General features: G+C 36.3%; 2 protein-coding genes across 5 annotated transcripts; both read right to left on the bottom strand.

The window, feature by feature from the left end:
- Positions 1 to 867: 867 nt before the first annotated feature.
- Positions 868 to 11,709, bottom strand: LOC116287804 (uncharacterized). 4 transcript variants are annotated; one of them, XM_031694499.2, is made up of 2 exons: positions 11,475 to 11,709; positions 868 to 3,550 (listed from the first exon to the last, which is right to left on the bottom strand). In XM_031694499.2, exon 2 carries the CDS (start codon positions 3,288 to 3,290, stop codon positions 1,383 to 1,385), a length of 1,908 nt encoding a protein of 635 aa, XP_031550359.1. In that variant the 5' UTR covers positions 3,291 to 3,550; positions 11,475 to 11,709; the 3' UTR covers positions 868 to 1,382. The 4 variants fall into 4 exon arrangements, with proteins under 4 accessions (XP_031550359.1, XP_031550362.1, XP_031550361.1 ...); XM_031694502.2 differs by lacking the exon at positions 11,475 to 11,709 and adding an exon at positions 9,547 to 10,240; XM_031694501.2 differs by lacking the exon at positions 11,475 to 11,709 and adding an exon at positions 7,877 to 8,001.
- Positions 11,710 to 14,393: 2,684 nt separating this feature from the next.
- LOC116287814 (uncharacterized) lies at positions 14,394 to 17,251 on the bottom strand. The gene is made up of 9 exons (XM_031694512.1): positions 17,232 to 17,251; positions 16,879 to 17,003; positions 16,646 to 16,772; positions 16,473 to 16,537; positions 16,173 to 16,215; positions 15,936 to 16,031; positions 15,789 to 15,836; positions 15,408 to 15,476; positions 14,394 to 15,247 (listed from the first exon to the last, which is right to left on the bottom strand). The coding sequence occupies exons 1-9, from the start codon at positions 17,244 to 17,246 to the stop codon at positions 15,233 to 15,235; spliced, it is 603 nt and encodes a 200-aa protein (XP_031550372.1). The 5' UTR covers positions 17,247 to 17,251; the 3' UTR covers positions 14,394 to 15,232.
- Positions 17,252 to 17,340: the final 89 nt, after the last annotated feature.

Genomic DNA, 17,340 nt, shown 5'->3' with positions numbered 1-17,340 from the left:
TCGCTCGCAAGTATATAAGGTCCACGTAAATCTTGATCATGGTTTTCCTTCTGGTTGTTTTTGTCACACAAGTCTTGTTCTACTGTGTCAATACATTTCGGGTTCTTTATACTCGTCCCTTTTCATTACTCGTTTAGTCGTACTTCATCACGTGATAAAGATGGTGCTACAGACTCGCCCACCCAGTTCTAGCGCGAAGACCCAACCTCGTACCCAATACCCTTATTTCTTACTGCGCATGCTCATTTATTTCGTCGAGCATGTGCAGTAGGAAATAAGGGCTCTGGGTACGAGATTGGCGAAGACCAAGACAACACAGGCTCGGGTACGGGAGCGCATGCGCATGCACAGCTCGTTGCTGACCAGTTAATGCAAGAGGAGCGCAGGCTCTGTGAGCGAAAACATGCGTCTGCGATCATACAAAAACAGCAGTATTTCGCCCATTTTCAAGATGATACTCATCGTGTAACCATGAATCATTAATCCACTTTAGAAAAACTCCTGTTTCGTTTCGTCCATTCACTATTTTTCTTTACAACGCATCATTCCATCAGGTACTTTAAAAAACACCATTTGGAACTGAAAGACCTTAAGAACAACTAAATAAAGGGCAAAATTAATACTTTCTCCACCTTCATGAATTGTTGATTTAACTTTCTGTTACTATGGTGATCTTTAAACCATCACGGAAGCCCAGCAGATGACGATTACCATAACTCATACTGTCTAGCATATCAGGCGGGTAATCTAGTATAATTGTATTAGAAATACTTTTACCATCAGAAAGCTTCATCCTACAATAAAGTAGCCATTATTTTACGAAGCCCAAGGGGCAAATTTACCTGACATTAAGACAAAATACTGATGAATATTTAAGCTGGACCGGTATATTTTGTTACTAGAATTATTCATTCATTTGCAGGAATTTTCAGTTTTAAGCGAAAGACATTATATTGGAGCGGTTTTAGCGTGGCTTGGACAGCAGGGTTTTTGACGCTAAGTTTCAGCATAATATAAAACATCAGCACGAGATCTTTGGGCTTATGCATTGAACTACATCATCAATTAAATATATGCTTCGCGATTATTTATTATGATGTATTTGTTTTGGGGATTTTTATATTGACCTTACAAAAGATGATGAAAAATGCTCTTCGCGGTAAGAATATTGAATTAGTCCATTAGTCTGCTGTGTGTGTGTGTGGCGTGTGGTGATGAATTGAAGCCATCATTGTCGGAATAACCCAACGCTATTTTCTTTTTTAATTTACCTTATGTCCGTTTGAATGTATGTCTAAAGCGATAAATAGCTTAATTATTTCCTATATATTCTACCGAAGTGTCAAAAAACACCACAAACAATTCCTATAGTTTTTTATAGTTCAGTTAATCTCATTAGCTGTATAGTTTGCTATACAGTCCCTGTCACAAGTCTTCTCCACAGCACTTCTCTCATCTTCGCCATGTTGATCTTTTATCTTCAGCGTCTCTTGGCAATTATCTTCAACGTTATTAATAACGTCGTCAAGTGGTTTTCTCGCTGATTTCACGTTAACTTGTCTCGTCTTATTGTCATTATTCACATTGAACTTCTCATCTGATTCAACTGACATTCCACTTTCAGTGTTCTCATCTCCATTTGTTTTTGTTCTCGTGGATTCTTCGTTTTCCCATTTGGTATCGTCACAGCGGTGTTCATCTTCATCCAGCTTATTAACTTGATGTTTATCTTTAGTTTCAACACTCTCCACTTCCTTAATCGTACCAAGCACACTGTTTGACTTTCGCGTCGTCTGAGATTGCTTATCAATAGAAACCGGCCCAATCACTTCCAGATAATTCTGACCAGTTTGGAATGAAACCGCTTTACGAAAAGTATTATTATCAGAATTCCGTTGATTGATTCGTGTGTTCCTCTTTCTTTCTGAGCTATTTGTTCCCGTTAGTGATTTCAATTCACCGGAAACTTCAAGATCAGAAAAAGAATCTTCATCATGTTCTTGTCTACCAATCGTTTTGAGTGGTATACTCAAGCTTTTTGTATCCTTATCTTCTTGAACCCAACCGTTTACGCTTCGTTTGCATTTTTTAGATTTATTTGGTATCTGTAATGTTTGAGGTTGATTTTTGCGCTGATTGGAAGGCGAGGGAGTGGTATTTTTAGGATTAAAAAACGTCTGACTTCTCTGTGGACGTTCAAGCCGGTCATCATCATCACTGTAGGTTCTCCCAATACAAGCAAGCATATTTCCTCCGTCGTTTTCTTGAAAATAACGATATAAATTCGAAATAGGTCTAGAAACAGACCAAGAGCTCTTGGATTGTTCAACAGAAGGTGTGGCAACAGTTCTTCCGAATTTTCGCTTGAATCGTCTATTCATGCGGTTCATCCCTGCTCGATACTGACTGGTTATCAAAGCATACAAGAAAGGATTACACGATCCATTGACTAGAGACAAAACTGTAGAAAGTGTTATGACTGATGGAGGTATTGTGATATCCGAAGCAATGCTTTGAAATAGCTTAACGATATAAATAGGAAGCCAACATGTCGTGTATAAGCCCACTACTAGGTACACTAGTCTAGTTTTTCTCGTTGATACAGCTCTAACACGTTTGCCTGTATCTTGGATGTGAATAGCCACCATGTTTTTTGCATGTCGTCTTGCTACTAGGTGAATTTGAGTGTAACAGAACACAATAACACTGAATGGAATAACTACACTTGTACAGAACATGAACCAGAGAAAGCCATTGCGATCTGGGAGGTCCAACGAGCATTTGAATTGTGCAGAATCGAACGTATATCGTCCCCAACCAGCTAAAGGACACAAAGCGATAAATAATGTCTGAAGCCATATCCAAATGATGGCAATAATAGTTCGACGTCGAGTGACGATATTCTCATAGTATAGACAATTAACAATGGAATGATAACGGTCTAAGGCTATGACAGCTATAGTGAGTGAAGAAGCACACGAATATGTAGCATCAATAAACCCAACCAGCTCGCAGAGCACGCCAAATCTCGCCTCGTGACGGCCAATAGAATCAATAACCAGAGGCAGCAGAAGGCAGCCAGCTATTAGATCCACTAGACATAAGTTTGTTATGAAGACATTGGTGTTGGACCGTAAGCGAGGATTGCAATAGACTGTCATTAAAACCATACCATTGGCTACGATGCTGATAATGTCGAATAACCCCAACAAGACGATCAAAGCAATTGATATTTCAGGTGAATACAAAGCTACAGTATCAACCGGGTTTGATGTGTCGTTTCCATCCATAAAGCTGATTCCACCGAGGCTTTGGAATTCTTGCTTTCCCGTTAGCTTTGTATCGACATCATCCTTTGCCTCTTAGCTTTTTTCATCAGCATTCTTTATGCTCGACTGTTATTCCTCATTGTTAAAGTTTGGTGAGTTTTCGCTCGGAGTCTTCACTGAAACAGCTTGGAGAATGAATCTCTACTCCGTTCGTAGATATTATACTTGACACGGCGGAACTATGACTTGATTAGGATTTAACAGCATAACCCTGAAAGAAACTAAAAATGATTTCTTGTTAAAAGAGGGTTTAAATGGATTTGAGAAAATAAATAAACATCGCAAGAAACAATTTGTTGGCTTGTATTTCCTGAGGATGCAAACTTTTCCGATCGTTTTTCAATTGAGTTACTGAATATTTCTGTATTTAATAAAAAAAAAACCAATCGAGATTTTTCCAGCTTGCTAGTGATATTAATGCTTTGGTATTGAAGCAGTTTACTAACAAAGCTCTTACCATTAAAAGTTAACTTGTGCCTTGACGGTATTTCATTTATATGAATTACGTAAATAAAGCGAAAACCTTTCTGTGACATGTAACATTTAACTGAAACCATCCCCTTCTCGTGGGATAATAAAAAAATGTACAACACTTATAGAATAACAACTATGAAAAATGTATTAACATCAAAGAGTTTCTATTTAGTGAAGAGGCCCTGGCTTTGCGCCCGATTGCTATAAAAAGAACTCATTGTTTAGTATTTAGATTTTGGCGGTTTATTAGTAATACAGTAGATCTGACACAAGCTGTGGAAACCCGACAATACATCAGTGAGGCGATCTTCACGTTGATCGGGAACAACACTATCAACAAAATGGCTTGATTCGTATCTTTTCGTAACGCCGGGTTTTACACAAAAGAAAAACAGAATATAGGAAAGAAAAATCAAGGAAAGCCGGCCAAGTCGTATTCAACGCACACGTACAGATTCTTAATATGCTTCTTTGAAACTCATGCAAATGAGGAAAGCAGGTTGTGAGTAGTTCTGTAGAGTAATTAGGAATGTTATTTATTGAATAGAGGTGAAGAAACAAGCCTATGACCTGACTTATGCGACATGTGTTAGCAAAATATTAAATACCACTCTCAATAATACTGTCGACGGTAGGGGAGCAAAACACTCTTGAATTAATGAGTTAAAAGAACAAGAATAAAGAGGTAAAAATATAAACCTAGCAAGATTTGTGAGTCTGAGTGCTTTGAGATATCAGAAAGCTTCGTGATACTCTTTGTCGAACAAGTACGACACTGAATCGGCTTTTAACTGAAAAAATGGGTTTTCAGATCAAAACGAGACCGAAGGCAAAATATACACAAGCTACTTGAAAGCTCTTAGCAATATTTGTGATTTTCAACGTAAGTCATTCTTGTTTTAACTCTATCGAGAGCCGGAATAGATTGTATTAGACTTGTTTTAGCGGTTTTGTATCTGAATAAGAGTATTAATGAATATTTCAATGTTTGTTAAATATCTAACAGTCTTTCTCAATACTTACGATGTATCACAAATGACTGATTGAATCACTAACCAGCTATCGAAGGGGAAAAAAACAAAATTCAACCACATTTGAACCTTACGTTGTTCCTGAGAACAACTCTATCATAATATTTATGAAATTAGTTTTCTTTACTAAGTCATTTACATATGTTTTCAAGTTCTATGGGAAATATTGCTTAGTAAAATGCAAAAAAAGAACGAATAGGCTAATTAGTGTGTTTCCCGTTGACAGGTGACCTGTTCAAAATATGTTCAATTTGCCGATAATGTCAAATCATTCGGAAAGCCCACTGCTTCAGACTCTGACAGACCTACCGTAAATATTCATTTACAATTAGCTTTTGATTCGAACTGACTTTGATTAATGATTTTAGAGGTGGCTTAAGTGTTGTAATAGTAAATCTAGGTAACGAAAAGTCATTTTAAAGCAATAACTTTTTGCGATACATTGTGATTGTATAGTTGAAGTTTCTATGGTTTTAGTTTGGTCTGAGTGTTATGTTTGGTAGAGCTAGTCAATGCTATAGTAAGCGGCATATTTGCTACAGAAAAAATACAAAGCATAGGCACCATAGTAGCACCTTTATTCACCACACTGAGTGCTTGGATCTGTGTGTCTTTTTTGAATCTATCATCAATCTAAAAGACTACTTTGAAAGTTGAATGATATGAAATAAACGGCTGAGTATTTTACTGAACTACTAAAGAAAAAGCTCCCATCGATTCGCAAAATAAGATCGTGATTTTAGATCCATCGATTGCGAAGGAAACACTTATAGATAAATGAACTTCTCGTAAGGTTAAAAGTTAAAACCACTAGCGAAGAAAGTCGCGACATATTCACGTGATATTACGATACCGGACAGAACTTTGCACACTATACCATACTGGAGTACTATATATAACAAGCAAGCATGTGTCAGATAAATACTGTATCATGAAATGATTACCATCACACTTGATCAAAAAGTTAGGCTATTGCAAACAGCTTCTCTATTGTGAGTAATTAATGTCCTTCTTACTTGTGGACTAAAGCAATAATTGACATGCAGTTTGTTACAAACATTAACACTGTGTTACGTAAGTCAACCATACGTACAAAACTTATAATCCAAGTCAATATTCTGTTTTTACCTTTTGGAATCGTTAATTTGTCGTTTGACCTTGTAGCTTTTAACGTGACGGTAACAGCTTAGGTCGATCGCTAACATCCGCGCCGCAGAACAGTTTTATTATGACTTGTAAACAATACCCTATATATTACTACGTTCATACGTTTGCGCGCGCAATACTGTAAACTGCACGACAGCGAGGCTTTCTCAAATGAGACCTCTCTAGCAATATTTTCATACTCATTTAATATATTAATGCAGGGAAGCATGGCTTATTAATGTGAACGTTTAAGAACTAGTCCGTCTATAAGTTGCGCAACATGACGTCGTGCAATAAGTAATTGTTACCGATATGTTATGCATATACATGTATATAATATATTCATCTGTAGAAACAGTCAATGCTTTGCAACACATGAATGTATATTAAATATATATCAAATAAATATCAATATCGTAGAACAGCTTTGGCTAATAGTTTTGTGAAAATTAACTAATGAATGTTTGTTATTAAAATCATGTAAACTGTCTAAATTTTTTCTTTTTCATCTTAAAAGAAAGAAATAAAATTACTTAACAAAACAGAAAATTATTTTCACTCCTCAATTCCCCTGTCATATTATTCGTTTCCTGGGTTTTCGTTAGGTTTTCTTGAACCAATTATTTAAATAGATACAAAGTAACGAGACTGGTTTAGAAGACATGCAGCCTAAGGGCATCAATCAAGCCTTTAGAATATCACTTGTGCTGTTTTGTATCTGACCGATTCAACAATAAATAACACGATAGAGTGACGCAAGTCTTTCTTCATAGTTATTCCGTAACTCATCACTCTATTATGGATAATACCAAAACAAGACCAGAAAATGAATTTATTATAATAAGGAACTGGTTTTTATTGAAGGAAAAACGGTAAATACAACTCAAACAGGCGAAAGAAATAAGAAACACATCGAACACAAAACAATGTTTTTTAAATATATTTGTGCGTTTACAAAATGAAACAATGAAAAATCTTTGTTCATATTAGCAGTCTTTTCGGTTTTTAAATATTTTTTTTCGTTCGTCAGTTGCGTTTCTTATTAAAAAAAACTGATAAAACATGCCTCTAGTTCGGTTTGCTTCCGTACTAAAGCCGGATTTTCCACTTTTCATCTAAAGCGCATGCGCGGGCCAATTAAAGGCCGCCGAACGACATTGCTGGTCCCTTAATTACAAGGATAAGAACCTCGACAAGGAAATAACTTGTGTCAATAACCTTTAAAAACCGATCGCTGAAAAATCATTAAAACATTCTAATTAGTTCTGAGCTGAATACAACCAAGACCATTTTGATACCAGTACGCCGTGATCCGCAGACAAATGATACAAAACCCTTGGGCGACCCTTGGGCCGGGTGTTTCAAAAATCGAGCAAATATCTACAGTCAAAAAAAATTCTATTTTCAAATCAAATAAAACGGGATTTACAGAGTGGCTCTTAATCCACTTAATACAATTGAAATTTAGAACTTTACTGGTACGTTTAGCGGAGAGAGGAAAGATAAGGGAGAAACCCAGAAGAACAGAAGACGCGGCTGGTTACTGAATAACTCAATAAGTATTTCTACTGACCAATGACAGCGAGTTAAGAAATCGATCCTGAGTTGTCCGATGCATTGAGAAACGAATAAGCTGCTGCACCATCGTTTCATATTTTACTTCCATCTTTGGAACAGTTGTAACAACAGCATCACCGATTTGATAAAGATGTTGGTGATGTAATCACTTTGATAACAAGTAATCAGTTATAGCATGTATATATGCAAGTTATCAGAGAATTTTGTTTTCCTAGTATAATTGCACGAAAAACTTCCCAAGAATTATAGTCGACTACGAAATTACAGACTGGAAAAGGAAAGGAAAAAGGAAAAACATTCGTTACTAAATAAACTTACATCATTAAATGAAGATAAATTTTGTTCCATCTCAGATCGATCAAGCGCTCTTCTGGGAGAAATTCCGAGTCCAATAAAGCAAACTAGAAGTAGCAGTACCGCCGGAGATTGAAACTAGAGCAGGTACTAACTAAGGCAATTATGATTGATCTAGGCAATTCTTCATTTGTCAGGATACGACGATTTAATTATTCAAGTAGTTTGGGGTTAGTTGGAAAACCTGACAGTCGTTTTGCACTTAGTTAAATATTAATACTTTGGAATCAAGGAATTTATAAAGTACAAAGCATAATTTTTGTAAATACTCGCAATTAAGTTGTATAAATTTTATTCCCCAATAGTAAGCACTATAAGTTCATCTAGCCTTGCGTTTTAGTATTCTTATATATTGCGTAATCACATGGTTTTATTTCACAACACCGAACGTTCACTCGATGTGCGCGGAATTAGTTTAATTATGGTCTAATTTCATTGGTTAAACCCTTCGCAAGACATTCCCTTTCGTTAAGAGGACGTCAAAAAATGACATACTTTTAATGAAATTTTGATCGTCTTTGGTTAAGTCTGTTGAAGTGTCTAATTATTCCGAAAACAAAATACGCAAGATTTTAACATTTTGTCAAATTAAAATTAGACATTAATAAGAAAGAAACGATGGCGCTCAGTATGGGGGTTGATATCGTCACGATTTATTAAAGGAGAATAAGGGATTAATAAACCAGCAGCAGCTCAAAATAAAACGTTCAATGTGTGCTAATATTCAGTGCAAACACTAGTGTTTATGTTTCTAATGTAAGAAAGGTTGAACACAAGTACTCAGTGTATATATATATATATATATGTCTAATTGGGAGACCCATTCAACTCCTTTGCAGAGTATTAATGGACATCGATCGATTTGTTAAGCGCGCAGCAAGCCAGTGCATTATTCATAATTTATGAATGGGTTCTCTCGACCCCCTAGAGAGATTGACTCCTTTTAAGAACATTCATAATCATGATGACTATGTGCAATTTTCTAGCTAAAAGTTTTAAATATTTAAAAAACGCGAATGTTTGACTAAACATCCTGGTCGAAACTATTCGCATTAAGTCCAGGTGATTTCGCTTATCAATATTTTCAAGTTCCAGGTTTTCAGCTCGATAAACAACCGCTTCAGGAAGTTACCCAAAAATAACGAAAATGAAATTTATACTCAGAAGGATTCACCAAATATTTTAGAAATTGATGGTTTTCACGGCGGCCATGTTGGAGGAACTTAACAAAAGAATTATCAATGAATTCTTTTGTTATATCCTCCAACATGGCCGCCGTGTCTTTTGTTATTTAATTCTCTTGGGAATGGTTGAAAATCATAAATGTCGTTGTTGTTAGTGGCGGGAAATATTTCGTTTTGACAAGAGACAATAAAAAATGTTCGCTCTTACAAACAATGCATTGCGCGCCTAGATTGCAAATCATCTCTGGGAGCCCTTGAGAAGATTTTCTTTCCAGGCTATCTCGTCTCTTGGTAACACAGGTAATCCGTTTCGGGTAACAAAAAAATGTTGACTGTACTAATAATGGTGTGTACACTAACAAAACAATCAAGAAGTACGACAGAAAAGATTATAACAAACACTAACAATTAAACCTACGACTAAATGGGTTATTCAAATAATTTACTTACAATAAATGTTGTCGTCGATAGAGTCGGCGTACTTCAACTCATGAGCTATAATTTCTGGCTATACCACTAGTATTATACGATTTACAACATCAGTACTGGAACTCTTACAATTAGTTCTACGATACAGTCATGCTTCGCCGATGTACATCATATTTAAAACGAGCGTAAAATATATAAAGAGGAGCAGCTTGATGATGAGTGTTGGGTGTCCGCCATCTTGTATTCGCCGGTTTGGCGTTTGATCCAGACTTGCACCTCGTTAAGGTCGTAATACACCCACAAGGGTGTTTAATATTCGTTCATCTTATCTAACGAGAGATCACTATGTAGTTTTAATAGGACCATCCTAGTAACAATCTGATCATCACAGCCATTAAAATATGACCTTTGAGCGTTAGCCGTGAACAAAGACAAAGATAAGGCTTTTTATCAATGTGCTGATCGTGATTATTGATGATGTCAAATAAACGAGGCACAATATTGAAAAAAAAAACCTTAGGATCCTATCTTCCTTTCATTCATCAATATCATTCAGTTAAAAACACTCAAGGACCGCGGCCTGACTTTGAAATTCAAGGTGTCTTTCACTCTACTGCATACCCATATTACGATCCCCACTTTGGTTTACAGACTATCTTTTGCCAAAAGTCATGTTAATGGATCCAGATTAATCTCGGCGCATTGATTCAATTAAATTCACTCCACCGCTCTGTTAGTTGTAGCTCAGCTGAAAACACACAGCGGCGCCAAATGCTTTTAATCTTTGGCAGAAAGATTATTACATCCTGCTACACAGTTTAATAGTGTGGTCACGCAACTTTCTCTTCTTGAATATACTTGCTACAAGAACATTACTATTAAAAGAACCCTTTTCTTGGCGCAGTGGGATAACGTTGATACGAGGATACGATACGAGGATCCCCTAAGGCGAACGCTAAGGAATTTTCCCGCCGGCGGGAAAAAACACTGTCCGGTCAACATCAGCGTGACACATGCATGCCGTTTTCTGCCGATTGCATCGATAGGGTTGTTTTCTTAGTATTTATTCTGATAAGAAGTGTTAGCAAGTGTTAGCATCGTTGACAGTTGAAACAAATGGTTTTTATCCCTATTCAGCAAAATGACTCAGTAAAATTTCATGTTCCTTGCCTGAATTCTCTAGCGATGTTGACACTATTATTGGTAATTCTGTCAATAAAGATCTTTAAGATAGAGGGAAAACGTCAAACCACCTAACGGCATATCAAACACACAACCAAATACTAAGTTTCCATGCAAATTGTCATTTCTTTATGTCCAACCGAATTTCGCTCAACGATAATAGCAGACTCCTAGCTCTAGTCGGATAAACCGACTGAGATTCTGTGCCTAAAATTCAGGTTACTGCTGTATTTGTTTACGTCACAACAATGGAAGACTTCTGGCTGTAGTCAGCAATATAAACCGACTGAGATTCTGTGCGTAAAGTTCATATACTGCTGTATTTGTTTACGTCACAACAATGGAAGACTTCTGGCTGTAGTCGACAATATAAACCGACTGAGATTCTGTGCGTAAAGTTCAGGTTACTGCTTTACTTGCTTACGTCACAGAAAGCCTTTAGTAAAAGATTTATCAAACTTCATATGAATAGGTTTCCCAAATTACATGTTTGACGCATGCAGTCGATCGCACCGGTTGCTTTGCGTCGTGTTTGGCAGAACACTTAAAGTGCAGCAAATTGAACCTTAATTTCGGTAACCGAAATGACGTCGAGGCAGATCAATTTTTAATCTTCATACGAGGTTCTAATGAATGAGAGCGCGCTTCATTCACTTAGTATGAATGAAAAAAACATGATATCAAAGGAATATTGTTCAAACGTTTTAGAATCAAGACTTTTTTTTCGTAATTTATTATTAATGCAAAGAAAGTGTAGCAGTACTTACCGATGGAAGTTTCTCGACATCTATCTTTGAACCACTCTGTTCCGTCACGATACTCTGTTCGTTTTAATGAACAGATACAGACTATTTATGCTTCTCAGAGCTCCCAGGAAAGTCAGTAATCGATAAACGATCGCCTAAACATATGCAACTTACGTAAAACTCTGTACTGAGCACTCATTGGTTTGCTAGAAAGAACGCAGCATCTGTCATGGTGAAGCTCAACTTGTTCGCCTCTTTTATAGCTTATGTGCTAGCGCTGTCACACATGTAATTAGCGTTAAATGTAAATCTTCATTCTCAAGGACATAAATGGTGGATGTAATTAATTTACGAGTGGCTATGTTTTGAATAGGCTCTTGTGTTCTGGCTGAAGGAAGTGCATTAGTAAAGTAAGATTGCTTAAGGATCTACCGATGTTACATGGTGATCATGTTTTGTTAGATAATAAAGTGGGATCAGATTCAAAAATCGTGCGGAATTCTTTGGCGAGTACTATACTAACACAAGTGCTATAAAAACCAGGAAAATAAATGAACTCTCTATCTTTCTCCTGAAAAAAACACCACCATTTCAAACGCTTATGTTATTATAGTTTTGAATTCAAAAAACGCTTAAGCCTAAATGGTTATCTTAATCAAACCATAAATCTAAGAATCCAATCTAAAGAGACGCGCAATGAACCGCATGGGCTCTGAGCTGTAACCACATACGGCCCGGAGCAGGAGCAGATTTTTACAGAGCAATCTCGTACGCAGACCCTAATAAGCTGCCCAAGATATATTATATTTACACTGATTCGAGTACTAGTTAAAGTCTTGAATTCTGATATATTTACAAATAAGAAATATTTGTCAAGTTTGAAGCATTCTGAATAGATGAACATGCGAAGAACAAATGTAATAGACCGCTTCGTTATAAAAACTGACAAAACAATATGTTTCCACTAACACAATGATGTGGATATGCGATTGTATCAAAGAAAAAGTATGCTTCCATCGGTAATTCATGAAAAAATAAATAATCAATTATTCATGAAAAATAAATGAAAAAAAATATTGAAAAACTCTAATATCTAAAAAGGAAGTAGCATAATGGGAAAGACAATGCAGAGTAAACGATGTTATGTTGAACCAGATATCATCTATTTATTCTAATCTCACTTTTCAAATGAAAAATCTCATTAGAATTTGAAGCATTTGTACATGAACCTATAAGATCGCAGCTTGAGACGATTCTGTTATTGAAATGGTTGTTTTGCATTCCAATCTCTTTTTTTTTTTAAACTCGCCTTGCTATGCACGACTATATATACTGAGTTGAATACTATTCACTTTGCACAGTTCCAACCTACGTGTTGTACTTTGAAACTGTTGATGAACGAAAAATAGATATGCGCCACCTAAACCAACACAAACTGAAAGATCACGTGTAACAAAGACATCTGATTGGTTGGTCATTGGTAAATTGACAGCTTATTCTGAAATTTCTATAAATGAGAAAAATATGAGAAAACAAACGTTAACCAATAGTTATATTGGCCAGTCTTTGAAATTGCTGTTTGTGGGTATCGTGCACGTATAAACGTGTAAATACGTGCTTTAAAAGCTTTAAAGTGTTTCAGTCAAGTGAACGAAACAAGAGTTAAGTAAGATACAAGAAACTATAACAACAACAAAAACAACCCGCGAGTGTCCGGATATAACCTTGATAAGCCTATGAGATTATCATACAATTATTGCTGTTTAACTGTGTTTATTCAAATGACGCGTCTTTTCTGGCTTGCTAAACAGCGAGTCCTGTTATTTTTGGAATCTGAAATTGTCCATTCTTAAACTCTCAATTACCCGATTTCAGTAGGGAAGTAAAAACAAAGAAATAGATTTAGGTTAAAGGAAAAGAAGAAATACACGTCATTTTCGTTGATCAAAAAAGATCTTGGCCAGGTGGTTCTCAAGATAAGACCTATTGAGATTTCGGTGACTATAGTCAACTAACTTCATGTGACAAGCATCTCATCATCCATCACTAAGATCTTTACTCTGTCAACTGAATTGCTTTGTTTTGTACACTAAAACTGGCATGAAATGCGACGTGTACTAATACCAGCGAACGTTCCGCTTTTCTGTATCGAAAATACGATACCGAACGCCTCTAAATAAAATTATATAATGCTATTATCGAATAATCGGATATTAAAGGATTACGAAATGTCATTTCTAGAAGTTTATGTTGGTGTTCCATTGTGTTCGTGAAGTAGCGTTAATTCGTTGCGTGATTTGGCGGGTATTTTCTTCCGCTGTATGCATGTCGATTATCAGCTGCACATGCGCAAGATTACTGCTGCCTTCATACTGCTCACATCTCCCTAATGAGATTTACTTGATATCTTTTGCCAAACGCAGTGAAAAACATGGTTCGTGAAACAACAATATGCATTTTGCATGGGCGAGGACATTTCGGGTTCTGTTATTTTTTACATCGTGCTACAACGTGATCTTTGTGAAGAGTAGCGAGATGACTCATCATTGGATCGCTACGTGTTCCTCTCAACAATCCCCCTCAATCTCTTTGTAGTGCTTCTGATAAAATCAATAATTTGTCAAGTTTAAGCACTTCATGGTTATTAACTGGTAGATAATCAAGGTAGTTGATCGTTTTAGCGCTAAACTAAGATTAACTCTAGCGTCGTTCTTGCAGAGATTGACAGTTGTCTTCCGTTATATTAAACCGATTACTCGAGGTTTCTCGTTCCGATAGTGATAAGGCTTTTTCTTTGTGATAACGAACGGCTACACGAAAGACGAACGAACAATGAACAAGTTAAAACAAAGGGGAAAAAACAAATATCAAAGAAAACTGAGTGGTTCCGTCTGTATCTGGACTTTGTTCGGCCAGTGTGGTATTTGATAAAAGAAACCATTTAATAATTCATTATTTGTATTTAATTATTAATCCATGCTTTGAACATTACGATAAAGAGTCGATAAATTTATAGTTTTACATGACGCTTACAGCAATCAACAGTTCTTTTAGAGACTTGGGCTGAGCGCATTTCTACTGATTGAGAACATGCGTTTACAAAATTTCATTCATATTAATGCTGATACTGTCTTATTTTACTGCAAATACAATTTGTTCTGTTCTTCTTGGAAGAAATTCAGAAATTGGAATTAAAAATTCAATTTGTGTGTGAGTTAATTGCACCCTGAAAGTAATGAAATGAAAATACCAAAAACATCAGATCAACCTGTTACCCGTATGAAGATATTTCAAGGCTGATCGTCATAATCTAGCTTCTAGATTTCTGATATGACATTCCGTTTAACATATGTCAACAAATATAATGTACGATTGGATTTAAAAAGCCCATCCTCTCCAGTTCGTACCCTTGGAGGGCTTTTACCTTGTTAGATGGCTCAGAAAAAAGGCAAGCAAATCAGGTTCGAAAAAAATCAAAGGCCTAGGCTTTGGGGTCCCTATGCCTTATGAGAGATAAGAGAGACTAGTGCCAATTCCTTTCCAATCTCCTTTTCTTTAGGTCTACAAAACAAAGGAACCCCAAAAGAGAAAAGTGAGAGGTGCCAGTAAAGGAGACTTGATATAGCACTAGCACGAGACATGAGTGAATCTGATAAACTAGCCATTGAAACCATCCATCATGACTGTATAAACCATACCATATCACATCTGTTGACATAATGAATGGGCTCCCCCCTGTATGTGTGTAGGTGTCCACATGAAACAGGAGGGGTTTAACCTCATCCTCCACCACCCTAGAACAAACAAACAAAAAGAGTTAAAAAACCATAATGATAATGGAGGTAGCCAATGATCATGGATCTGTAGATCTAGAAATCTTTCAAAATTGGAAGCCACAGGCATCAAAAGGTTGCAAACCTCAAAATATATGTAAATATTAATTTTTTTTGTCACCTTATCAAGGTCGATACCAATGTCTTTAAATTTTGTCATGTGACCTCCGCCATGAAGATGGGTTGCTTTCTGTAAAGAATTCGTACATTCACATTTGTTAAATTAGAAGGCTTGTGTTGATGACATACTAGCATGGCACGAAGTGAGGGAGGGGAGGGGGTCATCACAACATGGTGGGGAGGGGGGGGACCAATGTACCATTTTCCTGCCAATACACAAGAGTATGTGTATTCCCACCATATCCAAAGGAATCCTGCATTTATCAATGAAATCTGGCTCCAAGTGATGCAAAATAGATGAACAAATGGCAATTAAACAGAGCAGTCCCACATACAGCCCTACAATATTTAACAATATTTAGCATACATAATATAAACTTACTGAAGCCTTAGACTCTCTTTTCTTTACATTTTCTCTATCGGCACGAATCTATAAAATACATTCACCAAACCAAAATTAAAATGAAATTCACAAACGCCATTGAACATAAAAGCATTCATGGTTGTATTTCAAAAGTGTGTTTATTACTTGTGCTTTAATTCTTTCCTTTTCTGCTTTTTCGGCTTTTGCTTGTTCTTGTAATAATCGTCTTTCTTCTTGAAGCATCTTCTCCTTTTCTGTCATCTGTTTCATTTGATTTCAGACAACCACAGGGTTACCATAAAACAGTTCAATTTGTGGAAGATTATTTAAAATGCTGTACTTATTTTTTAGTACCATAATTATTTATTCCTAATGGATGTTTTATTATATAGAGATACTTACAGGTTGATCATCATGGCTTTTTGGCTTTGGTGATGGCACAGAACTAGAAACAAATTTTGAGTGCATATAATATTATATCTTATATACAACTTGCATATGATCCCCTTTATTTTATATCAATCAAATCTGTTGATATGATAGATTTACACAGAGAAATTTTCATCCAGGCCCTTTTTAAATCATAAGCATATGGCAAGTCTGAGGATTGAGCCTGGGTTGCATTGTTGAGAGACAAGCACTCTCACAGCTATGCTACCCATGCTTCTCAGCATAAAGTAAAGTAAAATAAGTATTTCATACCTCAGTCTCTTTTGTAGAACTTGCTTTACATCATTCACAGACAAATCAATGTGTCCATCATCAGTCTATAACACAGAATGAATCGTCAAAAATGCCTCAGAGTAGGAGGGTAGGGGATTCACCCAAATGATGCATTGGATTTTCCTTAAGAGAAAGAGGAAAGATAGTCTTACCTCAACCCAGCCCCAGACCATCAGAAACTGTTGAGCTTCAGGCAAACTCCATACTTTGGCATTAAAGGCCTTATTTTCTACTCTGATATGTCTGAATTTTTCATCATTAGGACGCTGGATTGCATTGCTACAATGAAGAAAACCTAATCAATAATAATAATACTATTGTTTAAAACGTTATCAAATACGTAGGTAAAATGTGCTGTGCTGCGAACAAGCAAAAGTTAATTTACTTTGCAAGTTTCAATAAGGTTTCCAAAGCAATTTTCACAGTCTCTTTATCATGACTTCTCCTCAGTTCATCTAGACATGCAAGCAGTCCTGATTCCTTCTCTCCTATACCAACAGCACCTCCACCCTGTACAATACAAACAATTTCAATCAGTGTACGTACATCAAAATACATAAAGTAGTACATTTAAATTGTCTATTCAGCGACGTAGCAATGACTTAAATTAAATAAAAACCACCAAAACTGATAAAAACGTATTTCACAAATCCAATGCCAGCAGGTACTTAGCATTATGTTGCGCAAAACCATTATTTTCTAAAAAGAATCTAAAGATATAAAATCGAAGTTCCTTACCGAACCAGTAGCCATTTTGTTTTCTTGTATGATATACCGCTGATTACAACAACCCAGAATCGCAGGCTTCCATCTTATGCGCATGCGCTGTTGTGCAGCTCCGCATTAT

The sequence above is a fragment of the Actinia tenebrosa genome, unplaced genomic scaffold (assembly GCF_029948245.1).
Source record: "Actinia tenebrosa isolate PJP-AT-01 unplaced genomic scaffold, QUT_ActTen_1.0 PGA_scaffold6__47_contigs__length_16458017, whole genome shotgun sequence".
Classification (NCBI taxonomy): Eukaryota; Metazoa; Cnidaria; class Anthozoa; order Actiniaria; family Actiniidae; genus Actinia; species Actinia tenebrosa.
The sequence above is the reverse complement of the archived record's forward strand: the minus strand, read 5'-3'. Positions and strand labels throughout refer to the sequence as shown.

What these genes read in the sequence shown, in the direction of transcription:
- LOC116287814 (XM_031694512.1), bottom strand. An exon ending in GTTCTACAAAAGAGACTGAG is followed by an intron (nt 16,216 to 16,472) that starts GTATGAAATACT and finishes ATTTGTTTCTAG; the next exon opens with TTCTGTGCCATCACCAAAGC. An exon ending in AGGAAAGAATTAAAGCACAA is followed by an intron (nt 15,837 to 15,935) that starts GTAATAAACACA and finishes TGTATTTTATAG; the next exon opens with ATTCGTGCCGATAGAGAAAA.
- LOC116287804 (XM_031694499.2), bottom strand. Translation starts at nt 3,290, where the DNA reads ATGGATGGAAACGACACATCAAACCCGGTTGATACTGTAGCTTTGTAT.